Genomic DNA, 15,107 nt, shown 5'->3' on the forward strand with positions numbered 1-15,107 from the left:
AACTGCCCTTTATCCAAGAGCTGCTCTCTCCTCCATGCTGTTTGCCCAGATATCTTTATTTCAATGGCAGGGGACCTAATATTATCCATCCTTCAGTGTATGATGGGGAAGGAAAACATTTTATTTATTTTCCAAGAATCAGAAAGAAGTTTGCTTTTCTGCCCATCTTGTGCAAACTTATTTCCAAAATCTTACTTTGAAAATGTTCTGTACTTCCCCTGCCTCCCTGCCATCCCCTCAATCAGCAGTACTTCCAAAAGCATTACTTCCAATTTCCAAATAGTGGAAAATCTTTCATTAGCTTAACTATTGTTGTTGTTGTTTGCAGAGAATGTCTACATTCATAATGCAGAGTATGGCATTTGCCTACTTTTCATCCTCCATTCCTGGGTCTCAGTTTACTGTGAATGGTGACTTAAAGCTACATCAACGAGAGCCACTTCGACACAAAGGTCTTGACGCACGCTATAATGTAAGTTTATTCCCTTTTTAAAAAAGTTTATATTTTATTAGAATAAGGAATTTCTGCCTTGAAGCTTTTTGTGAACAGTAAAATCTTACCATGATAATTTAAATATTTTCCAAACTTACAACTAAACCTCAAAATTATCGGTTCTAATTAAAAGTGGTGACATCTGAAGCTGTTGACTTACTACGTTTGTTTGTCTCAAAAACAGTGCCATCGCAGCAGTTTAAAAAAGATTTTATTAAGTTGGTATTTATTTCACCACTAATTTCCATATCAAGAAGATTACATTAAGATTTGTACACATGTTACTTTGAACATTCAGTGAACATGATTTTAACCTAATGCATACAATGGGATACTGATGGATGAAGTTTGTCTGATGTTGTCACTGTTGTGAGGTCCAAGTGACTTTTGGCCTAGCCTTGATTTATATGTTACCAGCAGGCATCAGACTGATACTTTGACTTAGGTTGCCAATTGGGGAGAACCAAAATTGGCATAATTTTATGCAGAACCAGCTGATAGTTAGAACTGAGGTTTAAAGAGGAATTTGTGGGGGCTGGGAAAGGTGGGGTTAGTCTTAAAAGAGCAAGACTATGAAAAAAGAGTGGGGGATTGACACTAATGGATAGCTCTTTTAAATAGACAGCAAAGGCAAGGTGGACCAAATGGTCTTTCACAGATTGTTGATCAAGCCATTTAACACTGTTAAAATAGACAGAGCATTCATTGCACACGCTTCACTCATTAATATCACAGAACTGCATTTGGGGCCCTGCATTTCTAATAGCACACAGATTTATATATTACAAGTAGCCTCCCAGTACCCCTTAGGTGCCCATCTCTGGATCCTACTTAGGATGGTAGTTGAAGCATTGTAAATAAGGCAACAGAAGATCCAACCAGCATTTCTGACTGCTGATGCCCTTTTAACACCAGTTAAATTCTTTAAAAATATGCAGAAGCCTAAAAAAAATTGTTTTTCTAGAGGAAATTAGCTACTGGTGATTGGAGAGAATTATAGGATGTTGTTGACAGATTCAGATGGGCCAAGTGGCTTATTTTTCTGTAGCTTTTTGAGGTGGTGTGGAAAAGCACTACAAATCTGAACTCTAGTCTCCAAGGATACTGTAATGAAGAACATCTTAATAAAGAGGGAATTTCAGTCTTTGTAAAGAGTTATTGAGAAGGACTTCATACACACATATATATAGAAAAACCAGTTACAGAAAAAATAAATCTGAGTTACTTCAAACAATATGTTGTGTTCTGGGTTTTATTTAGTTGTGAAGTAATTCAGCTAAAGCCAGTTTCCCCTCACCAGAAACCTAAAAGTTCTTCCTTTTTGAACCAAAAAGGAAGAACTGCACCTGTAGCTCACAGCTAGTAGGTTTGTACGCCAGGTCCTACAACAGTGGGTCTGGGTTGAAGCAACAGGCTTTTAAGGTCTGGTGCGTGCTTCTCATTGAGCGAGCCTTCACTCATTCAATAAGAGAGTTTAAATTCCACTAAGCCCACAGGGAGATCTATCAACATTCCTACGTGTTCTTCGTGGCCATCATAATGGTGACTTAATTATGAGATCTTGCGATTTGTATGTCTAAACTTGAACTGAATAGTCTTCAACTATGTACAGATCCCAGATTATTATCAAGCATGGTGCTGCTCACCATGCAGGTATTTGCTTCCAATTGTCAATAATGGCTATCAGCAGTTTTTCTAATGTTTTCTCTTTTTTAATATCTGACTTTATACATCATACCATGGGCAAGCACCTTTACAACACAATGACTGCAGAATCCACCCCTTTTTTCTCAAAAGAAATGTTCCTTTCTTCCAACAGAGTATAACCATTTTTAATTCAATTTTTACTTGTTGCCTCTTCTCCCGTAGCTGATGTAAATGTATTAGAGGTAGTTCTGAGGAAGTTGATACCAGGAATGAATGGACTGTCTGATGAGAAGAGGTTAGACAGACTTGACTTGTCTCTATTGGAATTTGGAAGAGTGAGCAGTGACTTGATTCAATTATATAAAATCTTGAAACATCTTGACAAGGTGGATGGTGGAAAGGATGTTTCCTCTTGTGGGTCAGTCGAAAACAAGGGGGCATTGTTTTTAAATTAGGGTTGCCTTTATCGGACAGTAATGAGAAGAATTATTTTTTCTTGGCGGTTGTCCAATTTTGGGACTCCTTAACTCAAGAATCATTAAATATTTTTTAAGGTGGAGGTAGATAGATTTTTGTTAGGCAAAGGAGTCAAAGGTTATCATGGGTAAATGGGAACATGCAATATAAAACACAAACAGATCACCCATGATCTTAATGAATGGTGGAGCAGGTTAGAGCAGCTGAATAACTTACTCCTGCACCTGTCTCATACGTTTATATAATACCAGAATGGTAGGACATGGGCATATGATAAAATTATGAAAACTGTTATGAGGAAGTTCTTCTCAATAAAAGAGCAGGAAATTTGGAATGAACTTTGAAGATTGTCGAGTCAAAATCCCCTATCTAGTTGTCAGGAATGGTATTTTTGTAGGCTCCTTGTAGAAATAAAATGGGCCAAAGTACCTTCTTCATTAATATTTACCATGTGAGCTCACCCTGTGCGTAAGTAACTCAGTCTGGGGATGTGATTGGAGGGGTGGGGCGGGAGTTGTGTTGGATGGTTAAGGCAGCAATATTAGCGAACAATTAGAATGCGCAGCCTGCTGATCAAAGGAGGTTATAAAGTGTACACAGCTGGGGAAGTGGAAGACATAGAGTATGAAATAAAAATAACTGAACATACTCACTGCCAGAGTTTCAACCTTTTAGTTACATATTTATCAACACTTAAGACTGCATTTTACTGGGTAGAATGAAGGGGAGGTGGTGCTTGTCAGGTGATTAGATTTTGGGCCATAAAATCTGGTTCTTAGAGTATCATATAATCCCTACAGTGCAGAAAGAGGCCTTTCAGCCCATTGAGCCTGCACTGACGACAATCTCACCCAGGCCTATCTCTGTAACCCCATGTATTTATGTTGCTAATCATCTGGCACTAAGGGGTAATTTTAGCATGACTGATCCATCTAACCTGCACATCTTTGGACAGTGGGAGAAAACCAGAGCACCTGGAGGAAACCCATCCATTCACGGACAGAATGTGCAAATTCCACACAGACAGCCACCCAAGGCTGGAAGCAAACTCGACCCCTGATGCTGGGAGGCAGCAGTGCTAACTACTGTGCACTCATATTAAGTAACAGTATTGGACTGCTCGAAAACTAATAAACATTCAACAGGTTCAACAACCTTAAAAAAATTAAGAGAATTAAGTATATAATTGTCAGCTTTGTAGCCTGTAATGTTCTGGAATGAGGAAACAGGAAAGATTTGAGTTAATAATTGACCAGTGCACTATGGACCATTTGCATACTGCTATTTATTAATGATGGATTAATGCGATACCAATCAGATGAGTATTTGAAAGAGTTTTGTATATCATTTTTATTTTCCAGGTTTCAGTATTTAAGGAAGACAGTCCATTTGCAAGTGCCTTTGATGTGGCTGATGTTATTGCATCATACCAGGAAAGAAATGGTGAGATTTTAAGTGTTGTAATATTGTAACTTGGTGTAACAATATAAAAGAACAACTTTTTTCCCTTTTAATCTAATTTGGATATTATCTTTTTGGGTTTTAGTAACGACAATTTTTAGCAATCAGTATCCTGTGTGGACAGTAGGAAGAGCTGCTGGCGCCCCATTTGTGATTAATGCAATCATCAGATATCCTGTGGAAATTATCACATATCCTTTTTAAAATTCAAGATAATGTTAAAAGTTGCGACCTGTCATTCGGGATTCTGCCTCAGGCTGTGCCTTTTCCCATGTGCATATACCTAACTTTAATATTTTCCATGTAAAAAGAAAATTATTGATTTTAGTTTACTGCTTTTTGTTTCCTTGTTGGTGAGCTGTGAATGGCCTTTAATGTGATTAGCTGCTTAGATAGCCAATTCTATCATTGTTGTTCCAGGCTGTGAATACCTAGTAAAGAATGTTGCAGTCAATTTCAGTAACACTGCACGGTGAAGAGTTGAAAATCTCACCACTGAGATTTTTTTACTGGATTTTACTCATTGGGAGATGGCGAAATGGCCGAGGCCTTAAATAAGTTTTTTGCCTCAGTCTTCACGGAGGAGGACATGAATAGTTTGCCAGATATTAAAGATAGAAGGATGGTAGGAGTTGAGGGCCTGAATGTGATTACTGTCACTAGTGAGGTAGTGCTTGGTAGACTAATGGGACTGAAGGTGGACAAGTTCCCAGGACTGGATGAAATGCATCCCAGTGTTCTGAAGGAAATGGCAGAAGTGATAGCTGGATGCCTTAGTAATTATTTACTAATTTGCTGGATTCCGGGGAAGTGCCGGAAGATTGGAAAACGGCTAATGTTACGCCGCTGTTTAAAAAAGGTAGCAGACAAAAGGCAGGGAATTATAGGCCGGTTGGTTTAATGCCTGTAGTTGGAAAAATGCTTGAATCCGTCATCAAAGAAGAAATAGCGAGGCACCTAGACAGGAATGGTTTGATAGAGCAGACGCAGCACGGATTCGTTAAGGGGAAATCTTGTTTGACGAATTTATTGGATTTCTATGAGAATGTGACTAGTGCGGTAGACAGGGGAACCGGTGGATGTGGTGTTTTTAGATTTTCTAAAGGCATTTGATAAGGTGCCTCATAAAAGGTTGCTACAGAAGGTTAGGGTGCACGGAGTTGGGGGTAAGCGTGGATAGAGAATTGGTTGCCTAATAGGAAGCAGAGAGTTGGTATCAATGGGTGCTATTCCGATTGGCGACTAGTGGAGTGCCGCAGGGATCGGTGCTGGGGCCTCAGCTATTTACCATTTATATAGATGATCTGGAGTAGGGTGACGAAATTTGCTGATGACACGAAGATGAGTGGAAAAGCAAATTATGTGGAAAGTCTGCAGAGGGATCCGGATAGGGTGAGCGAGTGGGCAAGGACCTGGCAGATGGAGTATAATGTTAGCAAGTGTGAGGTTATCCACTTTGGCAGAAATAATAGTAGGAAGGATTACTATTTAAAGGGTGAAAAGCTGCAGCATGCTACGGTGCAGAGGGACCTGGGGGTCCTTGTGCATGAGTCGCAAAAACCCAGTCTGCAGGTGATCAAGAAGGTGAATGGGATGCTGGCCTTTATAGCGAGGGGGATAGAATATAAAAGCAGGAAGGTCTTGCTGCAACTGTACAGGGTACTGGTGAGGCCGCAGCTGGAGTACTGTGTGCAGTTTTGGTCGCTGCACTTGCGCAAGGATATATTGGCCTTGGAGGGAGTGCAGAGAGGTTCACTAGGCTGATACCAGAGATGAGGGGGTTGGACTATGAAGAGAGACTAAATAGACTGGGTCTGTACTCGTTGGAGTTTAGAAGGATGAGGGGGGATCTTATAGAGACGTATAAGCTAATGAAAGGGATGGTTGGGTAGAGGTAGGGAGATTTTTCCTGCTCAGAAAGGACAACAGGACTAGAGGGCACAGCCTCAAGATAAGGGGGGGGGGGCAGTTTAGATCAGAGTTGAGGAGGAACTTCTTCACTTAAAGGGTGGTGAATCTCTGGAATTCTCTGCCCGTTGAAGTGGTGGAGGTTACCTTGCTAGATATATTTAGGTTGCGGGTAGATAGGTTTTTGATAGACAAGGGAATTAAGGGTTATGGGGAGAAAGTGGGAAAGTGGAACTGATCCACTTCAGATCAGCCATGATCTTATTGAATGGTGGAGCAGGCTCGAAGGGCTAGATGGCCTACTCCTGCTCCTATTTCTTACATTCTTATGTTCTTTTACCTGTTTCGTAAGCAAACAAAGAGATTAGAAACATACAAAAACAATAGGCAGGAAAAGACCACCTGATCAATCAAGCCTGCCTCACCAGTGTGACTAGACCCACTCTGACTTTTCCACAAGCATGAAATCTCCTGAGGGAGCTAAAGAAATTTGTCATGTTATTTGTTGTAACACCCAACTGCAGTTCCTAGAGGTGATGACAGGTGGGCTGTTGTATGAAATCTTCGTCAGACCCCATTTGGAGTATTGCATTCAGACTTTTTGAGGAACATAGTAACGTTGGAGGAGGTGCAGTCCAGATTCGTCAAAATTACCTTGGGTTCAAGGGTTAAATTACGAAGGAACAATTGTAGATCATTGACTAAAACATAACAATGAGAAGAAATCTTTTCTTGGGTTTAGTCAGCAATGCTTCATTATAATGAATTAGGATGTTTTTAACATTCATGTAACCATGACAGTGATCATTCATGGATTTAGAATTTTTTTTGTCAGCTAGGCTGTGTGCTCATTGGAGTTACTGAGTCATTATTCAAAGTTATGGTCCATTTGGAACATCATTCTGAAGTCTAATGCCTTCTGGCTGCACCTCAGTAGTTCTGTGGGGGATTGTGATTCAGAATTCAGTATCTCCCTATCTATTGAAAGTGTTCTCACAGTTTTAATGTCATATTCCCTAATGCCCTATTGGTTAGGAAATGTAATTCACCCCTCAAACTTAAGTTGATAGCAAGATGTTATGTGCTCTGTGATTTGGTCAGCGTTTCTGCAGTCACAACCAGACAAGATTTTGAGGTGCCACTTGAATATCATCTGCCATGTTCAGTCTTTATTCTATTGAGGGCTTGAAAACTAATTTGAGAGGTTGTTTTCTGATTAAGCTTTCCTCCAGCTTTCATCAATATTTTGGAGTGGGAGATGTTCAGTTAATGTCCCGAAGGACTTTCGTATAGTCATAAGGTGAGTTGGGAGATCCTGAATTCCCTATGGATGGGATGGTCCAAGTTATTTCTCTGTATGTTGTTCCATCCCTCAAATTGAGGGAGGGGTGATAATTGAGAGAACTGGTAACCATTGTACTCAAATTGAACTTCGGAGTTCCAGAGATTATCCTCATTACTGAGTGAAGCTGTATGCCAGTGAGTTTGGTGCGATGGTTAGAGGCCCATACAGATGCACAATGCTCAGCTTTTGAGAAGGCCAGAGTTATGGCGGAAAAAAGAAGGGTGGCAGTCTTTGCACCAAGCTTGTGTCGATGAACATATGGATGACACTTTATAAGTATTTCTTTTTCCTTGTGTTTATATTTATTACTATTATAATCTACGTTACTTTCAAGACTACTGGGTGTTCTTGACTATGAGTTTCTAACAAAAGACCATTGATTCTGCTCAGTACTGGTGAATGACAAGTACAGGATGTGGATGCTGGAAGAATAAAAATGTGCTAGAGATAACAGTCAGGCAGGAATTGTTGGAGCACAAGTTTATTGCGATATTCATACATAGTTGTACACATGTATTTCACATTTACATTTTTTGCTTGTTTTCCTTAATTGTGGCTTTACCTATCGTCCTGGTTTCTGGGAAATTATAAAGGTCGCTTGGATTCAGTATGTCAGCATTCTTCTTATATTTTTGTGGGTCTTTGAGAAAATCAAACTCTTTGTCTTCCAAAATCACGTATTAACTGCTATAATGGTGCCACCATATAAGCAGCACCAGTTGTAACTAATACTAAAGAATAGTTTGTAAAATGTTACTGATCTCAAATTCACAGCAACTATCTGATACGTAACAAGTCAGGTTGTCATATCAGTATTTGATCCTAAGTGCAATTTATTTCTGTATACTGCAGGATGCTTTAAGGGCAAATTCTGATTTGTATTGCTTGCATACCTGTGTGAACTAAGGATTAAGTACAGTTATAGGAAAGATGCTAATCACAATCTTTTCCCCAGCAAAAATACATTATGCCTAAAACACCTTTCATAGAATTACAAGGAATTTTACAACAAACAGGTGATTCAGCCTGTCAGATCAAGGCAGGTGTTTAATCTCTGTACAAGTCTCTCTTAATTTTCATAATCACATACAGTCCGAGACTTTTCTCCCTCATGTACTTATCAGTCTTCTTAAAAGTATTTATGATCAGAAGTTGCACATGTCTTGCATAGAATAATGATGATGAACAGCATCAATTCATAATTGATTTACACTTTATGGTTCCACTTTGTTTCACTACTAAAGCACCATAATTATGAGGAATTCACTAGATAATACCTATATGATGTTGGTGGACCTCCAATAAGAAGTTAAGAAAAATTATAAAGTTTTTAATTATTCAATGTAAGAGCATCAAACTTCTATTAGAACCACTCAATACTTGCCATATAGCACTGCAGAAGCATAAACGTAAGATCCAGTAGTAGATTGGAATATTTAATTGGAAGTCTTTGAGAAATCCTTGCATTTAAATGGTCTCCATGCAAAATGTTTACAACTTTCATTGTGTAACTACCTGAATTAGAGTTTACAATGTTTGTGTATGTTACTGCTGGCACAGTTTCAGAAACATGCATATGTTATTTCTACGTGTATATATGTATACAAGGTTAGGGATGTAATATTTTATAAGCAGTAATGTACAATACCACTGATATACAAATTAAATTGTGCTTTTATTACACGATAATCTGACAGTGTTGTCAGTATGTAAGGGTTTGAATTGGATTAGATCCATATTTTGAAGAATTGTACATCGTTGGCCTTTATTAATAATAAATTGCAGTAATCAGTATGAAACTTAGCTATCTTATTGCTCATAGTCATTCTGTTGTTATGATCTTGGTCACATGTTCAATTCTTTTTAATCCAAAATTTAGTTGTTTACTGAAAAAATGAAACCATAAGGGTTTCTTAGTTTAAAACAAAAAAAGCTACACAAAAATCAAAGAACGAGAATAGTAATAACCTTAAATAGTTATGTTAAAGATATTATAAGTGCAATGAACACTGTAACTTATATAAAGGCAGAATATTGCAGATGCTGGAATCTGAAACAAACACAGAAAATACTGGAGAAACTCAGCATCTGTGGAGAGAGAATAGAGCCAATGTTTCAAGTCTGGATGACTTGTACTCTAAACTAAGCTTCTTAACTTCTATACCCATTTGGGGTGGGGAAGGAAAGAAAGTTAAAGAGCAGAATGGAAGAGTGAATGCCACGTATACATGATGCCTGGATGTTGGAGCCTATGAGGTAATGATGGGGCAGGTCACTGCTCACCCCAACTTAAGATTAAATGGTTTAATTTTCCCCCAAAATTTCTAAGTATCACAAAAGTCTGAAAACTGGAATGTTTCACTTGGTCTTTTTCAGGGAGCTACCCCACACAATTTTTTTCAGGGAGTACCCCACAAAATTTTCCCACACTCTGTTGTTCTATTTGCAGTAGAAAGTTTCATGCCGGTTGTGGGGGGGACAGATCCTAAGCTTGCCATGGAAGCTGGCTGCAGACTTTTAGGCATGTGCCCTGATCTAGTGTACATAGTATATGAGATATCTAGCAACTCCGGTCACACACAATGCACACCCCGCCCCCCCCCCATGCAGTTCCCCTTCTACCGATCTACACCCCTTTGAGTGGCTGTGAGCTGGCTAGCCGTACCCTTTGAGGCCTCACCATTTTGGCACAGCCAGGGTGCCTGATGGGCACTGCCAGGGTCCCAGGCTGCCCAATGGACATTGAACCCCGACCACCCGGAGAGTCTCAATGTCCTCTGGTCCCACCAGTAAGGCCAGCACGTCAGGTTCCCCATTTCTGGGGACCACTTGCGATTCTTGTTGGTAAGGATCTCCACTGGTGTGGATGGAGAGCTAAGTGAGCCCGGACAATTGCATCCTAGGGTCACTAGTAATATTTAAACGAGGTCATAAAAACATAGAAACTAGAAACAGGAATAGCCGATTTGGCCCTTCAAGCCTGCTCCTCCATTCTTTTTGATCACGGCTGATCATCAAATTCAATATTCTGATTTCCCCCCTTGTCACCCATATTCCTTTGATCCCTTTAGCCCAGAGAGCTAAATGTAATTTCTTCTTGAGATCAGGAAATGTTTTGGCTTCAAGTACATTCTGTGGTAGTGAATTCCATACATTCACCATCTTCTGGGTGAAGAAATTTCACCTCACCTCAGTTCTAAAAGACTTACTTCTGGATGCCCTCTCTCCCCGGGCTGGGTGCCCTCAAACTAAGACCCTGAGTTCTGGACTCCCCTACCACTGGAAACATTGATGTGAAGATCAGCGTTGGACTGGGGTGTGGACAGTAAGAAGTCCCACAGCACCAGGTTAAAGTCCAACAGGTCTATTTGGAATCATGAGTTTTTGTAGTGCTGCTCCTTCATCAGGTGAGTGGAGTGTGACTCCTGCCCAGTTAACCTCTGTTGTCCCCCATAAATCAATTCTTGGCCCCCCTATCCAATCTCCCTTCATAAGTAAAACTCTCCAGCCCAGGCAACAAGTGTTTTGACAAGTTCAAATTGGATTTCTGCCAAGCTTCAAGACTTCAATCTTATCTCCATATTTTGAGAACAAATTTTTGAGCCTTTTCATAGTATTAAGAAAACACTCCCATCTATGGCGAGAGATTGTCCTGGGAGGAATAGAAGAGTGCAATGGAAATTACAGATGTATTTTTGATTAGCTTTCTAAAGAACTTCAGATGGAAAATATCAAATTGAAAACAGCATATCTGCAGAGAGGTTTCATTACTGTTACCATCACAAGGTAGAGTACACGTCCTCCCTGTGTCTACGTGAGTTTCTTCCAGATGCTGCTTTTTCCTCCCACAGTCCAAAGATGAGCGAGTTAGGTGGATTGGCTATGTAAAATTGCCCCTTGGTGTCAGGGAGACTAGAAGGGTAAATACGTGGGGTTAAGGCCTGGATGGAAATGTTGTCAGTGCAGGATTGATGGGCCGAACGGCCTGCTGGTGCACTGTAGGCATTTGAAGTACATTGTAATTCAGACTTTACTAATTGAAAGTATGTCTTTAATTATTTTTTTCTCAACCTAGGAGCTCACAGCATTTTTCATTAAATGTTAGTTGTTTTAAAACTTCTTCCTCAAACTGATTATATTTGAATTTCTGATGTTACAAAGAATGCCCTATTTGAACAACTATTTGCTGGTGTTTCGAATGTATGGAATACTCTCAGCTGGGTAAGAGTCTTGCTTCATCGGCTTGGGTTAAGGATCATGAATGATGGTGGTGGAGGAGTCAGAGTTGACTTTACATTAATTGCTGATGCTCTCTATTATCAACAGTGCAGTCTACTGGTCTCGCACTTTCACTGTATTTGCATGACTTCTAATGCTGCTTCAGGTCTATTTAACCTTGATAGGTTAATAGGAACTCATCTGCACTGGAGGAGGAAGAAAGCAAGACTCAATGTTACTGCCAGCCTCCATAATATGCCGACTGTGGGAGGCATGGGAATCGAGGGCTTGGAGATTGCAATTAGAACAGCGCACTGTGGTGCTGCTTCTAGACACCAAATTCCTGGGTGGTCTAGATTTCTGCCTAGACCCTTGATGGCGACTACCTTAGCTTTCGTGGATGTTTGGGAGAGATTACTGCAGTTGTTTTCGGTATCCTGGACCAACTTGCTGCAGGCCACTTAATGTCCTGTGTACTACAGATTAATAACTGGAGCCCTTTCAAAAAGAGGCTGAGTTCAGGGAAGCAAAATGGTGATCTTTACTCTCCCTTGTGCTGGTAACAGTAATGGAGTCTCTGCAAATATGCTGTTTTAAATTTGATACTTACCTCCTGAAGCTCTTTATTAAGCTGATCAAAGATATATTTGTAACTTCCATCACACTCTTCTACAGTTCCCAGGATAAGTCTCATCATAGACAGGCCTGTTTTCTTAGTTAGGCTCTCTATCAATTGTTCTCTTGTGCGTATCAATGCCATAATGACACCTGGCTTCACTTAATAACTACTCTACACGTCTTGAACTATAAATTAAGACTATTGCTTCTCAAATGTCTAGTCAATGATATCTGGACCACTGTGAATCCACTTCTAACACCAATCCATAATTTTGAATTCAGGAGTCACAGACCCTAAGATATACAGTCATGTATTCATAAGTAATCTTTAGATAATTTATGAAGGAGGAACAGTTTAGAAATAATGCATTAGTTATATAGGCAGGAAAAGTATCTGACCCATAACTGTTGAGAACAGTTCAGTGATCCCAGAGGACAAATGGGCAGTTGGCACAGAGTGCGTTGATCATATTAGCTTGTGACAGCGACATTCTGCAATTTAACTGGACTGTTAGGGACTCTTCCTTTGTCTTCTTCTTCCTTGACCTTTCCTGGTCAGCCTCCCATCTAAAGAGGGAGGCTGTCAGAAGAGGGCTGCCATCTCGTGGCCTGTACCCTAACTCCTAGCACCCATTAATATGCGTTATTTCTTGAGGCCAGTTATTTATTTTGTGTCAATCATTTGCTTGAACCCATCTGACTAATGAATGCAGGACAGATGCCAAAGATGTGAGAATGAGAATGGGGATGTGAAAAATATCAGCCATGATTGAATGGCAGAGCAGACTCAATGGGCTGAATGGCCTGATTCTGCTCCTGTGTCTTATGGTCTAATACAGTAAGAAGTCTCACAACACCAGGTTAGAGTCTAACCAGTTTATTTGATAGTAATCTTACAAGCTTTTGGAAACGCTGTTCCTTCGTCAGGTGTGTGGAAGGTTCTGATCAGAGAAGGGCATATAAAGACACACACAGTTTACAGAATACTGATTAGAATGCAAGTCTTTACAGCTAACCTGCTATTCAAGTGTTGAAGATGCAGACAATGTGAGTGGAGATAGCATTAGCATAGGTTAAAGAGATGTGAATTGTCTCCAGATAGGACAGTAAGTGAGATTTTACAAGCCCAGGCAATGTCAGGATGATCACCTCCTCCACTGTCCATCACTTTGGCTTGAAGCCACTTTTTAATTTATCTCATGCTGAGGGTCATTTTGTGTCATATCAGACATTTGTATAAATAAAAGGATACACAAGGTGCAAAGACTCCCTGCCTTCAGTTCTTTGTATGGCCAGGATTCTCTGGCTCCATCCTAGCGGTTATGGCAAGTCAGCCAAAAGTCCATTGATTTTGATGGAACTAGAAAACCCTGCAGGTGAGTGGGATTGGAAAACCATGACCTACATTTATGTTCTGCTTCAGTCCCTGGCTGCTTAGAATGTTTTTTTTCTGAAGAATGACAGAAACAGAAAGCATATAACCTTTGCTTAGGATTTACAACATGATGCCTGATAATTCTATAATCTTAAAGAAACTATTTCTTACATTATCAATAACCTGGCTCAACAATTTTCCTGCCTTACGGTCCAGGCTTGTTTCTGACTTGTAAGAGCACTGATTTAAGATGTTACTTGCAAATGTCTTTCATTTAGCACAAAAAGAAAGATTGTTACATTTATTTTGGAAATTCTTGAATACTCTTGCTAGAGACACACTTTCAAAGTAACAATTTATACATTTTTGTTTGATGCTTTCTATAAATTGTTCATAATTTTTAATAAACTTTTGTTCACAAATACTCATAGTGTTCATATTCCTTTTAAAATTATCCATAATGAAAGCTTTTTCTATTTTATAAAATATTTCACTCGGATATGGTCTAAAAGGTTAATCCAATGTGACTGGCCCTCACCTCGGAAGGAAAGCCACTCAGTAGCTGACTCAGCTGAAAGAAACCAACCCCCATCGCCATAACACACAGTTGTCGGGGGTGGGGGGGTGGTGAACAAATGAGCAGAGAGTGGGACTTCCACCTGATTGGTCAACAGCTCTAGTGGTCCGAGCATGGCCAGAGCGTGGCAGTGGGTGCAGCTGGGACTGCAAACAAGTCCACAAAGAGGAGAAAGTGGATCCACGAGCTAGTTAAGTCAGGCCCTTTTGGGTGGGGAGGGAGCTGGCAACTTAGGTTGGGTGGGGCGGTGGGGGGGTTGGTTTGTAAGGGTAGATGGGATGGAACAAAGTGGGAATAACACTGGGAGATGTGCACCAGGCCCCCTCCCCGCCCTCCTCCCTGCCACTTTTTAACTTGGGCTAAAAAAAAACTGACAGCCCACTTCCCATTTGTCTATCCATGTCAACCATATTATTCTGTGAGCAGTGTAATATTCTGGCTAATAGGCTTGGTAACAAGCTCAATTGAATGTTAATTATTTATTTTAAAACGGTGGCTGCTAACCTGCTGTATTATGGAAATTCTGGGGTGGGTGGGAAAGTGGTGGGCTGGGCACCTCTTATATTTTGTGTGCCCCCTGCTGAAAACGTGCCCAGGACGAGGCCCTTAAAATCCAGCCTCCTGCATGTGACACATAAATTATTGTAATCAGATTAGCTATTGTGGTTTTAAGCTATGCAAGTCAGGATGTTCCCACCTCGGATCAATTCCAGAAAAGAAAGAAACATTCTATTTGTTGAGAAGTGAAACGACCTGATCTAGTCTTCTGACCCCATATTCTGTCCATCACAAAGGCCATCTATTGCTTGTCCCACTCCTACCTCAGTCCATCTGCTCCTGGGATTCATGTATATCTTTGTCGTCTTCAAACTCTATTATTCTAATACTTTCCTGACCGACCTCCCGTCTTCCAACCTTCCTAAACTGTAGTCCGTCCCAAACCCTGCTCCAAACAAATGAAAGCAAGATACTGTGCGGATGCTAGAAC

At 40.3% G+C, this 15,107-nt stretch overlaps 1 protein-coding gene across 1 annotated transcript in view; it reads left to right on the top strand.

Annotated features, from left to right (window-relative positions):
* Positions 1-9,134, top strand: part of tmem231 (transmembrane protein 231) — a 34,422-nt gene extending 25,288 nt beyond the window's left edge. The window contains exons 4-7 of the mRNA XM_080186816.1: positions 329-472; positions 3,979-4,060; positions 4,164-4,267; positions 7,892-9,134. Coding sequence (XP_080042942.1) covers positions 329-472; positions 3,979-4,060; positions 4,164-4,267; positions 7,892-8,056 — 495 coding nt within the window. The 3' untranslated portion in view covers positions 8,057-9,134. The remainder of the gene's footprint in view (positions 1-328; positions 473-3,978; positions 4,061-4,163; positions 4,268-7,891) is intronic.
* The last annotated feature ends 5,973 nt before the right edge of the window (positions 9,135-15,107 follow it).

Source organism: Carcharhinus amblyrhynchos, chromosome 4 (genome assembly GCF_965287045.1).
Source record: "Carcharhinus amblyrhynchos chromosome 4, sCarAmb.v2.hapA, whole genome shotgun sequence".
In the NCBI taxonomy this organism is placed as follows: Eukaryota; Metazoa; Chordata; class Chondrichthyes; order Carcharhiniformes; family Carcharhinidae; genus Carcharhinus; species Carcharhinus amblyrhynchos.